Raw genomic sequence first — 21,217 nt, forward strand, 5'->3', positions numbered from 1 at the left:
GTTCGAATCCCGGTGGAGGCTGGAAGTTTTTTCACTGTCCTGGATTTTCCAAATCACTAAAATATATTTATATATATATTTATATATATATATATATATATATATATATATATAATATATATATATATATATATTTATATATAATTGAAATCGTAGTGAGTTATATATATTTACTTTATCTATATGATTTTCTTGTGGTTATTTCGTTTTTCCATAAAAGAAACACATTGGTCGGCTCGTGTCTTTCTTCCACTATCCGAACCATCTCAGAAAATTTAAAATGGATCAAATCCCGTAACAAAACTGTCTTTTTGTTCAATCTTTCATGAAAACTGCAAACATGTTGTTAAGTTGTACTTGAATGTCTTCGCAGGTTAACTTGAAATCAAGACAATTTGAAGGAAATTATATCAACTCGCCTATGGTCCAATACAATATGCACAAGTTGCCAACTTCTTATTTTATCTTGGAAGATCTTGGAAGCATACGATTCCAAACACAAACCCACGCGGGGACAATATCTTAAAGCAGATGTAAGTTGTCTAAACTCGTCAGTGTCAGAGGTTTATTGATAAAATTATTCATACCAAAACAACAGAAAATTACAACAAGTATATCGCTTTTGTTTTCTTCTTCTTGAAAGCAGTAGATTGTCAGCTACCCCAATGACGAGAATTTTTTATTAATATGAATATTAGTATCACGAATGGCGTGACATTCTTACTGTACAAACACATATATTTCACCGCATCAAACGCTTGTCCCGGTGCTTTCTACATTGATCGCGAAGAATGTACTCAATTACAACTGCGGCTGTAACTGTTTATAGTGGTTACCTATATCTAACTAGCAAACAGTGTCGTGCGATAACAAAGTTCATAATGTTTAAAGACTATAGTTAAACAAATACGACTGGAAAATACGATTTTATCAACTAACTGTTCAACATAAAAAATATTGCTTAATCATTCAGAAACTGACACAAAACACTGACAGATTGTAAAGGCATCCTCCTCGATCTGTCAATACAACATATACGAACAGAGACTGAAAGCTAGCATTTTGGGTTTCGATGATAATCGTATACCTTTGCGCCTCTCTCTTTATATATATATATATATATATATATATATATATATATATATATATATATACATATATATATATATATATATGCACAGCCAAAAATATTCGAAGCATGACGGGCTGTGATTACAATGCCCTTTTATTGACTGGATATGCACTTTGTTTCCTATCGTAACTTAAAAAGTGTTAAAAGTGTTAAATTACTACAATGACATGCCGATGACTACTTCATTGTACTTCATTTAGCAACAAGTCTAACCTTTATAGTTTGCCAAATCTATTTAACACTGTATGTTTGAACTAAATTCTTAAGCATTGTATCAAAAGTTCAAAACCATAGAACCATCATGCACCATGCGTTCTTTTACCAAAATTCACGAAAGGGGGGGGGGGGGACCCATTCCCTTCTAGACCCTCTACTGGCTGACATCTTAGCCTGCCCCGCACTCAGTCACTACAAAAACGATGGTTCCGTCCCTGTTCAATACTCCACCCAGGGACATTTTTTCTTTACTAGTAGTATAGTAGTATTATGTCCCGCTTCAGAGCAGATCGTATTGTCAGTACGAGCAGTACGAATATCATGTTTCTATCAGATCAAGGGTTAGGAACTGTTTGTACTAACAATAACAGTGCTTTGAGAGCATGATATATTGGACTTGGAGTACAGTTTAGAGACTGGGTACCAGCATTATGAAATTGTCCTATAACTGGCTGAATTCTCAAAGAAATTAATGAATATGCATAGCTACATGCTTTGTGATGCCATCAGATGGTGCTGTATTCTTCCAAACTATAGTATCTTCCTTTCAAAATCGTCTTGCTAATTTATCCACCATTAGTATGTGATGGTACTAGTCTTGTAACATTTCCAGTTATATATAACTCTCAAGCTACTCCGAGATAATGGTTTGAAACAAACTTCTTGTCTTTTTTCCCTTTTCTTTCGAAGAAATGTGCTTCAATCTGAAGATACATGATTTGGTAAAAACATTTATCATAATACCGAATAAAGTATACGATTGATTTTACAGCTCAATTCGAATGATATGATGTTACCAGTTTAGCCTATATATACACAGCCAGATATAAACCAACAAATTCGCCATAAACTGACACGGTGCATTTTGTTTTATCAGCACACAATTATATGTAATCGGAATGCATTATTCAAAAGTAAACTAGTGAACAATTACATAAAATGCAAGTCACCGAACATTCATATGATCGAGTTTGTAGACTTTCTTCCAATTGGTTTACATTCAGTAACACTTGTATGTACGCTAGGAAAAAGATCTTGTAATACACAACATTTTTATGCAGTAATTTGCATATACTCCCCCCCTTACCCAAACTAAAATTGAAGTCTAGCTAAACGGGCCTGAACCTATATTCCCCTTTCGATAATACGTAACTCTATATATAAACTATATGGGCGAATTTAACGCAGCAAATTTAATGCATAGCTCTAAGCTAAATCAGTGTGTCGCACAACACAAAAATGCAAATCTTCATGAGAAGCTACATACTTTTGCCTAGCTTGTTACATGGATGGCACAAATTGTAGGCCTATATGGTAAATATTTTGTATAAGTGTTTTCATGATTGAGTAAACTGAAAGTAATGTACGTACCTCGACTGATCATCAGCATCATGTGTATATATGATTCCAGCAAAAACTGACGCTACGGTCCAAGCATACCAGCACACAGTATAAACAGTGAGATCCTACTGTATAAAATGCCTTGTATAGCCTACATTATAGCGACCGTTACACTATGCTACTGTTCTACATGACTTTGAGCCTATGTGTTTCCTTATATGTGTTGTATTAGAAAGCATTGTGGGTAGTAAGAACAACCTGACATAATTATTATGCCATACATCCGTTTAATTAAGAATAAGGAAACACCTCATATCTTGAGTTCATGTTGTAGCTTGTTACAGTAGGGGAAGATACCGTACGTCTAGAAATATAGGATGGCGCATATAAAACCAGTGTTTGTTTATATACAATTAATATTGATAAATTATCATTTCTATATTGACACCTGTTACGTAACACTAACATCTCTGCCGGTATGACATCTTATAAAATGGGAGCTGGAAGAAAGGTCTCGACATAAAGACGGGTCACGTCTATTTTTTCAATATTTTTTTTTTTATCAAGAGATACAGGAAAGACGAAATATCGGCCCGACACCAGTAAATGTTACAAGGTGCTCACTGTTCAGGGCCCTAGCCTGCGGGGTTTGGGGGGGGGCAGCTGCCTGAGATTCCCACTTCCTAAATGAAAGCAGTCATATGGTAATATGAACGCCTGGACAGTATGCGTTATTGCAGTTAGTTTTTAGCAAAATGTTCATATAATTTCTTCTGATTTCATTAATCAGTAGTGTGCGACCTCAAAATTCTAGGCACGTATATTGTATACGAATGGCATTCGAGAAGAACACAAGGTTTATTTTAGCCGCTCATCATGTATAGGCCCATACGACTTGTGTTGGTTTCACGAGTTTTGTTAATAGAATAACAATAAAGGTATAGAGAGCTCTGGTACATATACACACATCAAAGCATCACCATGTAACATTTGACGATACATAGGCCTATTGGTATTCCTCAGCTATCCCCCTAGAGATTCTACCCAGGCTACGGCCCTGTTATTCTTTTGTTCGTTTTTGTTTTGTTTCTTTGGTTTACTACACGAAGGTGATTGGCCAACTGCATCAATCAAATCTCAAATGACAATTAGTAATTTTGATGAATTACACGATATATGCTAATATTGTGGAAATTCATCTGCATAATATTAATACTTTATGTCACGCATTGGAGCTGTGACAAGATCCCAAATGCGTATATGTCATATTTAAGTGATATGAACAATTAACATTCATCATAATCATAATCATCATTATCATCATAAAAAAAGGACGGATATTTTAGGATGGGAGAGTAATTAGTTTTTCTTCTTTCTCTTAGTCAGGTAATTGTCTTTGAGCTAGCTAAGCGATAATATTAAGGGTATGACAACAAACCGCTCTGCTACTGAGAAAGAACGGACTTCCCTCAAGTACCGGAGCAGTTAAAAGTACATTAACTGCCTTACTGCATGCCAACTTGATTGCATGAGATTGACTTTATCTACCTTACGCAAATAGTTGAATAATATTGATATGGGTAGTGGCGCTATTACAGTAACTTCTATCAGAGCTGTAGACAGCGCTATATACGGTTCTGACTGTTATATCTACGCGTGACAGTGGAAATACACTGACTAAAATGGGACGCTTTTTTTTTAGCAAGCTGTAATCCATACACAGCAATTTATGATGGTTACAAAAATGAATTAAAAAAATATGAATTTCCATATCCCTAGGGTGATGACACACACAGCGTTTCGTTGTTTCTCCACTCAAAGATACAAAATGTCATTTATTTGATCAACAAGTTATTCCTGGCGCGGTCAGACGGTTTGTTACCGTGGCGACATTTTGAGATTAGCTTTGACTTTTTGTTCATTTTGTCTTTGGCGCGTAGGATTGCCAGCTTTTCTTCCACGCAGAGGTTGCCCTGCCTACGCACCAAAGACAAATAAAGGCAAAATGACAGAGCTAATCTCAAAATGTCGCCACGGTAACAAACCGCCTGACCGCGCAAGCAAGAAATAAAAACACGCGGCCGTTACGTTTACGTTCAGTTGTCTGATGATCGCCGTGACTGGCGTGAAACTCGAGTTACAACATGCTGTAAGTTACAGTATAGGTATACTATATTATATTATTTGTTCTACATCTACGTATTTGGGCACTCTTGCAGCAGGAAGTGAACAATTGAATCTCTGAATGTATATATATATACATATATATATATATATATATATATATATATATAGAAGAAAAATATACGCAGCACACAGCACACTATAAAGCACTCGGTTAGCTTGAAGTTCAGAATAACATGTAAAACGAAGATATTACATTATTATAGGCCCATATAGATGAAAACACGAAAAGCTTGAATAATTATCTACTTATAGTTAGAGAATCATCCTCGACAGAATTAGGGAAATGTGTTATTTTAAATAACAAATGTGTACTGTGAAATCTTTATCATCAAAACAAGAGCAGGTTGTAATTTATGAAATGTAGAACGTGTGATGAACAACTCACCTTCAAGAAAAGGTTTTATCTTTTCGTATTTTCAAATAAGGACATCTGGATGCCACAAAACTACAGGTGATATAATATTTACATCTATTGCAGTATACACCGAAAATCATGATGATATCCGTTATCTTACAGTAGACTATATATTTACATTTTCTGGAATACATGACTGGGGCCCAGTGATTAACTGTCGGCAATTATTGTTTTGTTTCAATTACTAACTGCCAAGGTATACAGTGACCATTAAGTTAACTCTTCGTAGACAAATTAAGAAATCGCAAGATGAAACTAGAGTATATAAGTCAAAATATAGTATTTAACTGTTGTTATCATTATAATGATGAAAGCGACGTGATGCTCACTTTGCACACAAAGCGATATAGCATGTCTATGTGTTGATATAGCTAAAGATATCTTGCCTTCCCTATCTACTGAGTCAGGAGAAGATAATCTAAAGTTACACAACACTCGTTTCGACTTTTAACACTCGATTCTCACTGCTTTATCTGTTAAAACTAGTAAAGGTGAGTACCCGTTAATCAGTGAAAACTGTTGTGTGTTATAATTTCTTAACATGTAGTGGTATATATTTGCCAGTATACACTGTACTTTCATGTCCCGCTTTCAAAGCAGTTTTACTGAGAGTATGTCTGTAATGTTTCCTATCAAAGGTTATGAAGTGTTCATATACTGTCAATACGAGTGCTTACAAACATGCATGGAATAAGAATACAGTATACAGTGGTAATAGCACTGGGAAATTGTCAGAAGGCTGGCTATAACGTAAGAATAATTGTATAGCATCATATTGTATATCCACATGAACCGCCCAATAATGTGATGCACAGCATAAGCGTATTGCACGAAAGACTTAGGTTTTACAGAGTCATGGCATTAATAATCCCAAGTGAATTTCTGATTTTTCAATAAATCAGCGAGGCGTTGATTCCACGGCCGGTAAAAATCTTGTAATTCCCTTCGAGTGGATGCCAGCATCGTAAAATTTTTCCGTTTGGCTCTTTCGTTGACGTTCTTAGTACTTCGGTTTACGATCGAGCTTAATACGTCGTGAGGTAATGGATCTGTGGAAAAGGAACCACAGCAGTACAAATTAAAAGGGCATATTAAATAATTAGGCTAATACATAGTGACGTTTTAATCAGCATGGTAGTCGTCCTCGTCCTTTTCATGGGGGAGGGTAATACCAGAGGGGGAAATGATAGGTTGTATAGGCACCGAAAGTGAACCAACATCTTCAGCAAAAATGACTTGTGACAAATGTGACTTGTGACAAAAATGACTTGTCACTAATGATAAAAATATTACAAAAATGAGTTGACATCCTGAGCAAAAATGACACAAAAATGACTATGATTTGTTTAACATAAATATGAAGCATATCAGCCCTATAGCGTCGGATCAATAGTGAAATCAAACAAACCTAATTCGAGGTACTTAAAGGCTTCCTCTAATTCTGTGATAGGGTCTTTTATCCAATCCTCCAATCGCATCACGTGAATATTCTCTAGACCAAAGACATCTACCCATTGTTGTAGGTACAAGTAAAATACTCCTTGATAAAGCATCTAACAGCAAGAAAACAAAGTTGAAGACATTGGACGAAATTTCATGTATAGTTTGTTACTGATCTATTGAAATGATTTTTTAATCAATTGGAGTTTTATATTAAATAGGAGAAGGTCTTTTGCGTATAACATCAAAAAACATTCCCAACGAGTTATATAGGAAAGAATGCTTACAAGATTATTGACCCCCCTCCCCGTGGTTATATTAGTCGTATAGAGAAATTAAAACCAACATTTAGAGTAGCCGATTTACGATGGGAACCCACGTGTAATGCCTCATACATGAAGCAAGAAAAGTCATCCCCATTAACTTTAAACGTCCAGTCAGGATGAACGATTTACAGTACTTTAGTAAAGAAATAACAGTTAACTTTAAAAGTCCTGTCAGGCTTAACAATTTACCTCACATTTAGTTTTGAATGGCAGACCGAATCCTTTTACCTATTTTTTGCTGGTGCTAAGTACTGGAATTAACATACTTACTTGGTTGGGCTTGGTGGCTTTGTCGAGGAACACATTAACTCTTATATGGAGAGAACACATTTGGTACATACATACATGATAATGACTTACATTATTCAGAGAGATGTCTGCTGTAGTCCCGTACATGAATGCGCAGTATAACGGTGAATTGATTGATTCACATTGTAGAGATTCCTTAGTTAGTCGTTTGAAGTGCGCATGAAACGTCTGAGGCGAGACCATCTTCTTCCATTGCTCGAGCATGTACGTCGTCCATAGTCTGCAAAGTAATGGTTAGAAACGACTTTAATAAGCAGCTAACGTATACCTAAAGCAGATTGCTGCCTATACACATAACGTCTCCGTGAAAACTCGACCCCCCCCCCCCCTCCAATTGAAGACTACATACACGTGACTTGGGAAGAAATTTGGGAAGAAATTTGTATAAAAAAGAAGTAGTAGATAGCTTATATTGCTAACAGTTCAAACAGTTCTTAAAAAAAAGGTGGGAAGGGTGAGGTTGGAATAAATGTCTTTGCAGATTTTTAACTATATATGTATATCATCAACATTTGGACCACTCGTTTACTCCGTCGTGTCTGAAATCTTACAGCTATGTTTCCTTTAAAATGCATTATAAGTTATTAGTAATGTGCATGAACCAAATGCAACGTACTTTTCTACAGGATCTCTTAGTATGGCAATGATTTTTGCTTTTGGCTGAATGGCATGAATGACATCTGCAAGGAAGACGGGAGGGTCGGTCTCATTAGTAAACAGTTCCTCCCAGTCATAGATACCTAGTCCCCAGAGATTGGAAATGGATGCATCACCTGCAGTAAAATGCAAAATATGTTGAAAGAGTTCCTTTTTTATCCACAAAACAATTTAAACATTAAAGTGTGCATGCTTAACTTTTCAACAATTTATTTAAGCCTTAAAGTAAAATAATCACGGCCTGGAAGGTATTTATATATATATAAATATAGATATATTTATATTTTCCAACTCACTACAATTTCAATTACACACACACACATATATTAAATATATGTATGTAAATATACCTATGTAACAACAATGACAATGACAACAATTAGCTGTCTATAAACACTGAAGGGCGTGAAGTTCCAACTATATATACATATATATGTATATACTGTATATATATATATATATATATATATATACAGGCGCATATCCAGGATTTTCTAACCCGGGGGCGCGAATTACTATCTAAGCGGAGCGCCACTATCAGTTGGCGCGGAGCGTACAAGAAAATTTCTGGTTTTGATACCCCCCAGATCACCGGAAATGGCACTTCTCGGGCTTGAAAATGAGCAACCAGATGTACACTTTTGCCTGAGAACCAAGTATTTCCCAAAAGTGTTTTCCATCCATAACCTTTTTGAAGATTGTCACCAGTCACACATCATGTTCGACCTCATTGCATGTCCTATGGATCATTGCTTTTGTAGGTTATTCTACGTCACGGCCCACAATATCCGAAAGCCCCACTTTTCAAGGTTTTAAGCCCATTACTTGTTGAGAATTTGAAAATTCACTTTTCTCGTGAATAAAATCACTTCAAAACATACCCATAATGTTGCACAAAATTCAATCTATAGACAACCAATATAGAAAAACCTCCTTGAACCCCTAACAGACAGGTCAAAATTGAACGAGTAGAGGAAAGTATGATGAAGTTTTCCCATTTTTTTCGGGCACCTACTGAAAGAAAAATAAATAGCAATGAATAGCTTAAAATTATCTCCTTGGTAATTTAAATAAAGTTCTAAGCTTGGCCGACATTACTACTGTAAAAGAGAGTTTTGACATAAATGGATCTGTATGCTTTTTCTCCATCTACATAAGACATTTCGTTGTTTACATTAGCATCCGGCGGTATACTGTGCAACTTTCACGGACCGTAAGGTACACGATGCCATACAATGTAATGACCGATCTTGCCTATATGATATTGGCATCGACATGTTGAATGTGCGCTTCGCGCGCGAAAAATGTTGGCTTTTTTTTTCGGGCAAGTCATTACAGCCCCCAAATCCAATCTGGCTCCTACGCCTTTGACTACACACATTGACAGTTTTTGAGGCTGTTCATCGTGGAACATGCATTTCAATGCTCATTGATATGATGTTATATCTGCTCTTTGCTTTACAAATTCGAACAGGCGTGTAGCGAGTAATTGCCAAGGGAGGGCGAAGCCTTTAGGCAAACTATCTAAGCGAAGCGCCACCATGAGTTGGCGCGAAGCGTACAAGAAAAATTTTGGCCGAAAATGCCTCCCAGATCGCTGTCAATGACACTTCCCAGGCCTTGTAAGTTGCATCTAAGCATAGTCTATTTTGAAATTACTAGCGATGTCATAAAGAAAATTTGCTCGGGGGGGGGGGCGGTCGCTCCCTTCCCGAAATGCGTTATGTTCCCCGACGACTCGGTCGAGTTCAAGTACATTATAGTGAGAGAGGAAAAACGGAAACGTCAAAAATGGAGTTGTCAGGGTAAGGGGTAGGGTGAGGCGCACACCCCCTCCGTAATCCTTGATCTGTCACTGGCTACCCTGTGTATGTAATAGGGATCTTTCTCTTCCCGAGGTCTTGGCTATCTTCTACTCCCTCCTTTTCTCCTTTTTCTCTCTTTTTTCTTTTTCTTTTCCCTTCCTTCCTCTCCTCCTTTTCTTTTTTCCCCTTCTTTTCCCTTTTTTCTTCTCTTTTTTTCTCTCCTCTTTTCCTTACCCGGGGGCGCGCGCCCCCCCTGGATACGCACCTGATATATATATATATATATATATATATATATATATATATATATATATATATATATATATATATACTGTATATATATATATATATATGTATATATATATTTATATATATATATATATATATATATTTATTATATATATATTTTGTAATGCTAACTCAGTCTAAGATTCTGGGGCGTCCAAATATTCCCTGCTGAGGACTGGTGGTGGTATGGAAACAAATGCGGCTTGGATGGTTGTATGTTAGTAAACGACGAGCCTTAAATCTCGCTGTTACATGCAAAAGATATAACACATAGATAAACGAGTAAAGAACAAGCGCTGTGTAGATTTCGCAATCTATTACTATAACCAGCCACGGTACAAACAATACATCGGCACGAAGCCCTCAATAATAGGTAGAAAACATGCACTTAACGATAATGGTCACAAACGAGGTCTCAATACTGAAGTAGAGTCCTATAACGATACGTACAAAAGGGTATAAAAGACGAATACAAGACAGATACAAGTACGATCACAATAGTCGGAGCCAGGGCTACTACCGAACCAAACGATTCAGATCGGGAGCGAAGACTGGTCACAATTCTTGAGGTCTGCTTCAGCTGAGCTGGTGAGCAGACATCACGTGACCTGTAATTATTACGTAATGTAGCCTACGACAAATAGAGGGCGACATATATGATGACCAACGGCATCACACTATATATATATACATATATATATATATATATATTTATATATATATATATATATATATATATATATATATATATATATATATATATATATATATATATATATATATATATATATAGTTGGAACTTAACTTAACTCTTAACGTTCAGAGAACGTTGCGTGACCCATGAACTTAATAAATATAAAATATTAAAATGCTCCATCTTTAACTTACCAAAAACAAGCCTTGGGTTCTTCTTTACTTGCTCTACAGCTTGGATTCGGAATAAGTTTAAATACCATTGAATGGAATGGTCATTACCTTGACCAGTTTTGCGACGAGTTTTCCTAACTGTAATGGAAGTAAAATGAAACGTTTTATTTATTTATTGTTTTACAAAATTTATTATCATACTAGCTGAATATTATCTATATATCCGTGTTGGATAACGCCGTACCACAAAGCGAAACCAGAAAAACAAACAAAATGGTAGTTACAATATGCATGGGGCAGATTAGGGCCAAACTTGCTCCGGGCTTAGTGATCGAAATGGTAGCAATGGGGCCTTGAAACAAGCGGCGTATTTGGCTCCTCAGACTAAACTATAGCATCCTTCGATACCAAAGAGGATGTCGACACCTCAACCCGGCAGGGCCTTCAGCGCCCCAGATCCAGCGGCGCGCCTTTACCGTGCCGGTTAAACCGGTTGGTTATAATGGGCCCTTGTAGATCATAATACCAACTGTTGGAAAGATTACATGCAGAAAGGTTATAAATGTTACCTGCACGGATTGTCATTGTTTGAACTCACCGAGCTCTTCATGAATAGGAGTTAACATGTATCCAAATCTTCGCCACGCCCACCAATGAGGTTCCTTAGCAACAGGTAGCACATCCGGGTGCTGGACTAACTTGTCCCAAACATCTGTTGTTCCACACTTAAAGGAGCCGAGCTGGTAGAAGTATGGTACACACTGAAGCTCTGTCCCTTCGTACCAGCAAGGGTTTCGAAATTCAGAAGAAAAGTTAGCAGGGAAGCGATTCAGTACCTGAGAAATTAAGAAAAATTAAACCCAATTGAACAATCAGAAGGGGAATGCGGTAAAACCTACACAGTCGAAATTCTACAACATTGTTTCAAAAGTCGCCAAAGAGATCACCATATTGCGTTTGAGGCACCCAACATTTTGCCAAAATGTCTCAGATCCCTCCCCTGGAAGATCTAACCTGTCAGTCGCTGCCCCCCCCCCCACACCCAGATACTAAACTTGTGGTATGATGGTTTTTCATCCCTTATGAATAACTCGTTGAATAGTAAAGAACGAAACTTAACTTACGTATATGTAAAAAGTATAGGCCCTATATCCTATCACTTACTTTATACTAACCTCATGTAAATAGGGCTTCCATTTATCTATCGACATTCGCTCTCTGTGATTTGGTTGGTTGGTAGCGCCCTCGATTTTCCGGAATGCATAAACGTGGGCTTGAATCAGTGGACTGGTTGGTGATATAGTTTCTTGGAAAGAAAGAGCTGTTCGACCTTCTTTCCACATGAATGTGCAGCATGTTAAAAGTATTACCAACAAAACTAAGATAAGGTATCTTACTCTGTGCGTCCTCGCCTGTGGAATTCCAATCAGACACAAATTACTATAGCATTAATATTATTTGTGCAAGCAGTCAGACAATGTGGTGCACTGTTGTGCACAGGATTTCAAAGGTGTGGGGAGAGGGGAGATGGGAGGGGGGTTACATTTCCCCAGACTGATGATGTTCTAAATTGAGAAGTTTTCGATTGCATGTTTCTTTCAATATGAATATAGCGTTTGGGGTTATTCGATAATTTCACACACTGTGTTATACAAGTGAATCTGTACTTACTCTAGCTATTCAGTTCTTGATGAGGCAGACAATCGGGCTTTCCGGCCACGCCCTGAGCCATATACGGCCCAGAGCCATAATTAATAGAGGGCGCTATCATAACAGTCCTATCTAGTTCCGCGAAACTTGACAAGTCGCAGTGTATGACTGCAAATCATAACGGTACTGTAAGTTGATCACTAATAGTAGTATATACAATTTTGTTCGTGCTTATTGGAGAAGAGATCTTTCGGAGTTTCAAGACAAATTAAATGGCTTAATAAACTTAACTTGCGTTTTTTAATGCACTTTTTTCGTTCGGACAAACTGCACATATGTGAAACCTTGAACCAAAGACTTTGTACAGCGATGAGACATATTTCAGTATAGATCACGTGTATTAGGTGTGATGCGACAGCGTTTCATTTATCGCTGGAGAGCCCAATATGTATGTCTGAACATCATATATGGCCCAACATCACCGATCAACCTAATGGCAATACGAAATTACATTTAGTTACTTGGAAAATTAATAAACTTGCCTTAGCAAAAGTAAAATATTTCTTCACATTTTAATTTCGAATGAATTCATGATTAAATGCATTACATGCATGAATTAATGAATGATTGTATCTTAAATAAAGGAACCAAAGAACAATGCAGTCAGGCATTGTGTTTACATGGGGCAACTTATATTGAATCTGGGGTTTAGCCTATTCAAACAAACTTACTTTGTGCTCCTTCTTAGTCATTTTACTGTTTACACTGCAGTTAGCCTATGTTGGTCGATACCGTTGTATGTTATCTTCATCATCACATGAACCCGGAAGTTAAAGTCACTCGTTCCTGACTCAGTCCTGTTTAAAATGTTCGAACATCTAATTCGAAAAATGAGGTGCAATGGCTTGAGATGATCGCATCGTATGAATCAGACAAATCGTATTGCTATGATATCGAATGAAACGAAAGGGAAAACACTGCGATAGCTTTGAAATGTTTTAAATGAGTTAAATCACTTCACAGTACTACTGAGACTTAAAAATAGACAGTATATGGACCCTCATTATAGGTTAGCACGCTATATTTGCTAGAAGTTTTCAGAAAGTACTTCCTTGAGGTCATAGGCGTAGGAGGCAGGGGGAGCTGTGGGGGGAGGGGGCTGAGCCCCCAACCAAAAATTGTTGTGAAAATCCGGGCAATATGATGAGAATTTTTCGGGCACCTACTGAAAGAAAAATAATTTGCAATGTGTTTTTCAATGGTTAAACTATATATATTATTATTATCATTATTATTGCAATGACTTCCCCAATAATTCTAACCAATACGGAAGGGTAATTACACGGCAAAGGATTTTATGTAATTGGCATGCGAAGTAATAACCGATGCATGCCTATATGATATGCACCTTGACATGTTGAACGCGCGCTCCGCGCGCGAAAGATTTTGGTTGAGGTCTTTACTCTTCAAGTTGTTTTCAGACATGGTTAAGGAACACATAAGAAGACTGAATGTCCCAGTGAGGAAAGTTTCCTGCAAGCTTGTGAATGCGTATTATAAAGGTTTCCCATAACTGTCAATGAGAGCGTATTATGTAACGCTAGTAGAATCACTGAGTGGTATACGGACTCATATATCTGTCATACAACATACAAAACATTAATGATATATATATATATACATATATATAAATATATATATATATATATATATATATAGATATATATATATATATATATATAGATATATAGATATATATATATATATATATTTATATATATATATATATATATATATATATATATATACATATATATATATATATATATATATATATATATATATATCATGATAGACGTTTCATAACTAATGGTCTTCCATAATTCACGCCGACGCCAGGGAATGGTAGGAATATAGCATGACGGTATACTGTGAAATATTGATACGAGCATCCAATATTTTGATAAATAAACATGCCTGATAATATGCCACTTTTGTACCACGTGACTCTACACAATGATACCATCAAACAGGCAATGATCCAAGCAACGCAACACAGTAAGTTAATAATACTAACCAACGTTGTCTAATTCAAGGCACTGTAGTTATATATCAGAGATACAAAACGTTGGGGTAAGTAGAGAAAATACCCCTCAGGTTTTAAAATGTAACCATGCAGGGATGTAAATAAACCTACCTTCATGCATTAACCGACGGATATAACACATCAGAGCTGTCACAAGTAGACTACAGGGACTGCATCGGTTTACTTCCTTCGGTACGCTAGCCTTTATGTGACCGAGTACACATTTCTCGCAGAAATGCAAACTTGCATTAAATACACTAGGAGAGCCTTTTCTTTTGTTTCCTGTCCCGTGCAAATCCTCTACGTTTCCTAGGTTTTAATCCGTTCTGTTGATAGAGCAAGACTAAAGTGCTATACGTACCCTCGACAAAATTGACCTGTGTAGGCTACAAGTGTACATTTTAAGTTGTGATTTGTATATTCACGACAACTCTTTTTATTTACTTTGTGGTATTTGTTCATGGGCGTGTACGCCTTATATTATTCCTGTACGTATGTACATTATCGTTATATAAGCGTTTGACCGACTGTGCATTTAAATGTATAAGGTTTAAAGTACAAGAAAAGGAGGGAAACACCACAGCATTACCTGTGTTGGACATGACTGTATCAATTCGAGTTCAATGTGCAGAACTGAACACTAAACTGAAGGTAACACAGGTTGACCTACCCCCAAACAGTTTGCATAATACTTAAAGGCAGCGCCGTAGCCAGGAATTTGAAAGGGGGGGGGGGGAGCACTTATTGTGATTGATATGGATTTTCAAAGTTGTAGGCACGACTATCTGAGCGGAGCGCCACCATCAGTTGGCGCGGAGCGTACAAGAAAATTTTTGGTTTAACAAACCCCCCAGATGGCCGGAAACGGCCCTTCCCGAGTGTTCATTCTGGTTCCCTGGCCTCTTCCTAACTTGAGCCACCTCATTCAATATCTCTTTTAAACCCAAAAAACAAATGAGTTGAAATAGTACGTAACTCAATACTACATAATGTATTTAAAATTAGCAAGGTACATGTACAGAGTAGGCCTAGTCTTACGTTTCAACTTCTGATACTTGTAGATACAAAGATAGGCCTGAAATGTCTTTGATACAACTATAGCCAGTAATTGTCTTTGATACAACTGTAGCTATTAAATGTCTAATTCAATACTACATAATGTATTTAAAATTAGCAAGGTACACGTACAGAGTAGTCTTACGTTTCAACTTCTGATACTTATAGATACAAAGATAGGCCTGAAATGTCTTTGATATAACTATAGCCAGTAATTGTCTTTGATACAACTGTAGCTATTAAATGTTTAAGTTAGCCTAATAAGAGAAGGCGAGAGGTATCCGACGATTGCAATCTGATGCAAATTTCTCAACTGTTTTCTCAACTGAAATATTATCTGCGTAAACGGGTTCTAAAAAACTGACAAGATCGGATCCTAGTCTTTTTCGGCGGGTAGAGTGTTGAATGAAACGGCACGCGATAGAAATGACAGCCTAGATGACAGAAGAATAGGTCACCTAATTTAGCCATATTCTTGCTACGTTCATTTCAATAGTTTTTCCTGTCTATAGACTCTTAAACCCGTCCAGCAAGCTTATCGATTTGAATTATGGGTGTTTTTAAAAAAAAGATAACTTGGCCTAAAAAAATGTAGGCCCGGGCCTACAGTGCTACATACTGGCTACGCCCCTGATCATATGATATCATAATCAGCAGATTTTGTTTCCTGTTTGAATTCTTTAACATGTTCTTTTACATAATATATCAGAAAGACAAACATAGTGCTCTTTTACAATTTTTCCAGTAGGATGATTCTTGTTTATTGTCCAATGTCTGGACTTTAATACATTTGACGAACTTAACTGATGGACAATATAAACTTTCATATTTTGTAATATTGCCAGATATGCAGTGGCCTAAAAACAAATATCGTTATCGCAGTGTATTAGCAGTGTAATAATTATTACAGGAAGTGCCTATCACGTACGATTGCTAGCTTAGCTTCATAACATGCTGTTCGTGCAACACCTTAGGACGACTCATAGAACGAACGTTGTCGACGTTGTTGTGCATACAGTTCGTGACATTCCATAGAGTGCGGTTAGGTAGGCAATATGTATTTTATTACGCAGTGGCCAACAGTAGGCTTGTAATTGGCTATATGCTAAATTTAGCTAATTGCATCTGCCAAACTCAGTAAGCAGTTGAATCAGTAGGCGTGAATGTTACTACGATTACAATCGAGTTAACGGAGCTGACGAGTATTCAAGATCAAAAGAGCACTGACAAAATACCATGCTAAAAAACGACAGTTTAAAAAAAAAATCGACACTGAAAGGGGGGGGGGGAGCGGTCGCGCCCCCTGCTCCCCCCTAGCTACGTCCCTGCTTAAAGGGCTGCCTCACCGAAACGTGATCAGTATAATGGACGTCGATTGGCGGAGGGGGCGTGTCTACCCCACTTAATTAATAGAGGGAAATAATGGATCCCACATCACCACTCCCACCTTGTTAGCAATTAGGAGCCTTTGACAGAGATAAGAACTTAATTGTTACCCTCTCTGATGGTCGCTATTACTGCTAGCCTTTATTAATTAACTGCATTACCACACGTACAATCAAAAGCGTCAGCTTACTCTGGGCTGGATATTCAATATGCCTTACCGGGACTTTTAAAGCCTTCTGGTGTGGCAGCGCAGCAAACCTTGCTAAATGGACCGCAGTTTACCGCCACACGTGCTAACACCCGTCACCCGGTGTGACACTCAGTTGAACTCCATGTCATTTACAATGTCTCCTAAATACCCCCATCCCCAATCCCCATTTCCAATTACCCCTCTCCTTTCCAACTTTCATGGGCAAAACTACGCTCACGATTATAAATGAACTTTGAACTAGAAGTTGTCTAAGTGTATGGTTAATTTCTCAAGTCATGACAAATATTTTAGTAGAGAGTAGATATGGTTTTGTTTTATTTTGCACCTGGGATTTTTGTGAGCGAAGGCAGGTGATTTCCGACAGACGCAACCTTTTATAGGATCAGCACAAACTTATTTGTAGACAATTATTTTTGCTCCGATGAGAAGTGAAATAACCAGGTACCGTACGAGGTAACTCAAACCACTCTTAATGTGTAAACATATAGGTGTATTTTATTCGCTAATATGATATATTGCTTTGTCATTAGAGAGATACATTATTAAGAATACATAAAAAATAATATAAAATAATTTGACAAGGGAAGTTATTAATATAATCAGTAGTAATTTTACGACGCTTATAAGCGACCACAAATGTGGGAGAAGCTTACAAGGGCTTATGGATTACAACTTTCACGTCAGCGGGTGGCTTCCAATTCAACAATTTAACTCAAATTTGGAATCTTTCCAAGTTAGAAAGTCAATTCAGATTGGAAAACCGTAGATTGCTCTCGGATGAAAATCCAGGACTTACTATGACCCGGCCGGGGATCGAACCCCGATCCTCCCGGTTGCTAAGCCTCATTACTTCAAATGTGGCACCGCCTTTGTCCACTCGGCCACATCAGCACCGGTTAAAAGAAATACATTTGTTCAACATCCATCTTGATAGCGTTTTCTTTTGGTGAGATATTTAAATTACAAAACGTATTCATTTCATTTGAACAAGTATATATTGCGCAATAATTTGAGATAACATCAAACTGTCGTTGTTCATTTCACTGATGTAGTGACTACCAAGGATCATTCTATAATTGAATTCAATTTGGTGGCGTCACTGGATCATGTCTACCCAACATAAAACATTCATGTCACACAATTACATTTTTAATCTTTTGTTTTTTTTTGTTATATAGTCGTTTCAATTTTAAAGGAAAAGTAAGCAGTTGTGAAGGAAGTCCATAACATCGCAGATTATTGTGCAATACATGAATCCCACACCAAATCACCGATCAGTGTTTAGATTCCTTGCAACATTTCATACGAGAACATGTAATGAAAACACTGCACACCCGTATTTCAATATTGAAATTGACCATCAAGGTTCTTGCACTAATATAATGTATTAAAATTGTCATCTTTCAGACTGTGACCTCTTGTAAACTCAAGTGTCTTTTGACCTCGTAAAACATTTATCGCCTAAACATGTGGCCATATGCATATCATGTTTGGTTTTTTCATTTCTGTTGTTTCTATATCACTGCAAATGATTTACCTGGTTAGTCATGATGTTACTGGCACACCGTGCGCTGAGTGAACGGAGGTTAACGGGTTGCTAACCGCCCTCCTCCCACGTTACACACCAAGATGGTTAAAATAGCAATATTATCACAGCGCTCCCCGCAATCCGATTTAACATGCATGGTGACTACTTTTACTGTATTGTCTCAAGGGAGTACAGCCAACAAGACACGAGATATCAAGAAATGGAATATTATATGGGCACTTCATGGTTTATTTACAAAGCCGGACGGCTTGCTGATATCCACAAGCGATTGTACTGTAACTACTACATAATATCGAACGCGAAAAGAGTAAACTTATTTCGTTGTCTAAACTAAGTTTGTTGTTGTCTAAAAAAAAAGTTGTTGCTGCTGTTTAACAACCATGCTGTTGCTCAAACTCGCATTGAAACAACATCAAACTTAGGTTAGACAACGAATTAAGTTTTCTCTTTTCGCGTTCCATAGTAATGTACCACAAGCTATTGTAACACGACGGCGGGGACGATGCCATAATTAAAGGACCACACTCGGGAGGAAATGACGAAAAAGACAGGAAATTGTACCATTGCATTAACAAGTTTCTTTGGATGCTAACAACCTTGTCAACGCGAGTCAATACATTACAACACAAATAAGCTTGACCAGGCAACTCTACACCTGTTGTCACCCCGTGAAAGGTATCTTACAAGCATTACTATTGGGTAAACAATCAATTTCAAGACACTCTTTTTACACTAATTTCACTACATTATTAAGAAAGGAACATTTACGGCAATTGGCTATATATGGCTATATACGATGGCAATATATATATATATATTTGGCAATATGGCTATATACGATGAACTATTCATTAGTATTCATTATATCTAATTCAAGGTTACCACTTCATGACACTTATTTGGTTTGCTAGATATTCACCTTTAAAGTTTGCTATATCTCTGAAATGCTCCTTTAAGGCTAAATTAACGATGACTCCGGCTTCTCAGTTCATGACCATAAACGTCAAAGTTAATCTATAGTTTTATCAATTCTATAATTCAAGCTATAAGATTACACTTCAACTCATATAAACAACAGAGCACCTTTGCACTACATTGTAAAATGCAGTTACTAGTCTTATGCACTATATGAACATCACCTCGGTTGTAATAACTTACTCGTGCCACCTCTGATCTGGGCCTAGAAGAACGATCATCTACACATTGCCTAAGTTCGCATAAAAATCCTTGCACGGTGCAACATTCAAGAGAATGAAACAAATCAGCTGTTTGAAGTTTATCGGATTAGCCCCCATCTTGCACCTAAACACCCTCCATTCTACCAAACATTCTCAAAGGGGATGGGACACTCTTCATCTTAAACATGGGTAAATGACTGAACATCTTATTCGCCATTACCAAAATGTGGTAGCGTCCCCTAGCACCCATCTGTGCCACCATCATGTTTACCACCCCCCCCCCCTCAAAACGAAATGAAATGAAATGACCAGAAAAAAACAACATTACATACATGTGGACATGAGTTTTGCGCCCCTCCAACCCATAATTCTTGGCGATGAGACCTGAATTGTAGTATTGATAAGCTATTGCAATGAACATTTTATATGGAAAGTAGTGAAAAGATCAGCCCAGAGGATGCAAAACTGCATAGTTCTCTGTTGCTTCCTCTCTTATACTCTCAGGAAGTACATCAACAGGTGCAATCATACTGTTACTCCATGATATATAATATAATATATATATATATATATATATATATATATATATATATATATATATATATATATATATATAAATTCACACACACCCGCGTGTGCGGGTGTGTTTGTGTGATATACACAGGCCTATATCCCCTCAAAGCAAGTACTACGCTGCTTACTGTACATATATGCACATATACTTACTGTAATACTCACTGTACTATTATTTTTGGGCAGCCGTTTTATTTCCTTCCAACGTGAGGGAAAGCTTTAAACAAACAATCCAAAGTTCTCCAAGAGTAATTTATTAACTGACGTTAACCTTCTTACGTGTATATGTCATGCGGGTGAACAAGTATTATTTAGTTCCTGTAACAAGGTCATAATAAGCATGTGAAAAATTCGTATAGCTGCAGAATAGTTTCTGATAAGGATTTTCGAATGGGGAAAAACTACGATGGACGAGGCTGACCTGCCACCCTTCGTGTAAATCTGGAAATTTCGTTATAAAACGCGGGAGCAAGGTTAATTGTTTAAAATATATCGTTTTACCATATCTAACAAGCTATTTGTGTTCATCGATGTATATTCAAGTT

At 37.1% G+C, this 21,217-nt stretch overlaps 1 protein-coding gene across 6 annotated transcripts in view; it reads right to left on the reverse strand.

Moving 5' to 3' along the window:
- Positions 1–4,076: 4,076 nt before the first annotated feature.
- The window catches only part of LOC139959228 (carbohydrate sulfotransferase 15-like), a 30,016-nt gene continuing 12,875 nt past the window's right edge, over positions 4,077–21,217 (reverse strand). For 2 of the 6 annotated variants that reach the window (XM_071956796.1, XM_071956797.1), the window contains exons 2-10: positions 14,831–15,045; positions 13,365–13,578; positions 12,159–12,395; positions 11,582–11,819; positions 11,005–11,121; positions 7,983–8,139; positions 7,418–7,586; positions 6,700–6,844; positions 4,077–6,340 (exon numbers count right to left, since the gene is read on the reverse strand). In XM_071956796.1, coding sequence (XP_071812897.1) covers positions 6,153–6,340; positions 6,700–6,844; positions 7,418–7,586; positions 7,983–8,139; positions 11,005–11,121; positions 11,582–11,819; positions 12,159–12,395; positions 13,365–13,385 — 1,272 coding nt within the window. In that variant the 5' untranslated portion in view covers positions 13,386–13,578; positions 14,831–15,045 and the 3' untranslated portion in view covers positions 4,077–6,152. Of the gene's footprint in view, positions 6,341–6,699; positions 6,845–7,417; positions 7,587–7,982; positions 8,140–11,004; positions 11,122–11,581; positions 11,820–12,158; positions 12,396–13,364; positions 13,579–14,830; positions 15,046–20,825; positions 20,975–21,217 lie in introns of those variants that run through there. The other 4 variants (XM_071956799.1, XM_071956798.1, XM_071956800.1 and 1 more) reach the window with 4 other exon arrangements.

This window comes from Apostichopus japonicus, chromosome 3 (assembly GCF_037975245.1).
Source record: "Apostichopus japonicus isolate 1M-3 chromosome 3, ASM3797524v1, whole genome shotgun sequence".
NCBI classification, from domain to species: domain Eukaryota; kingdom Metazoa; phylum Echinodermata; class Holothuroidea; order Aspidochirotida; family Stichopodidae; genus Apostichopus; species Apostichopus japonicus.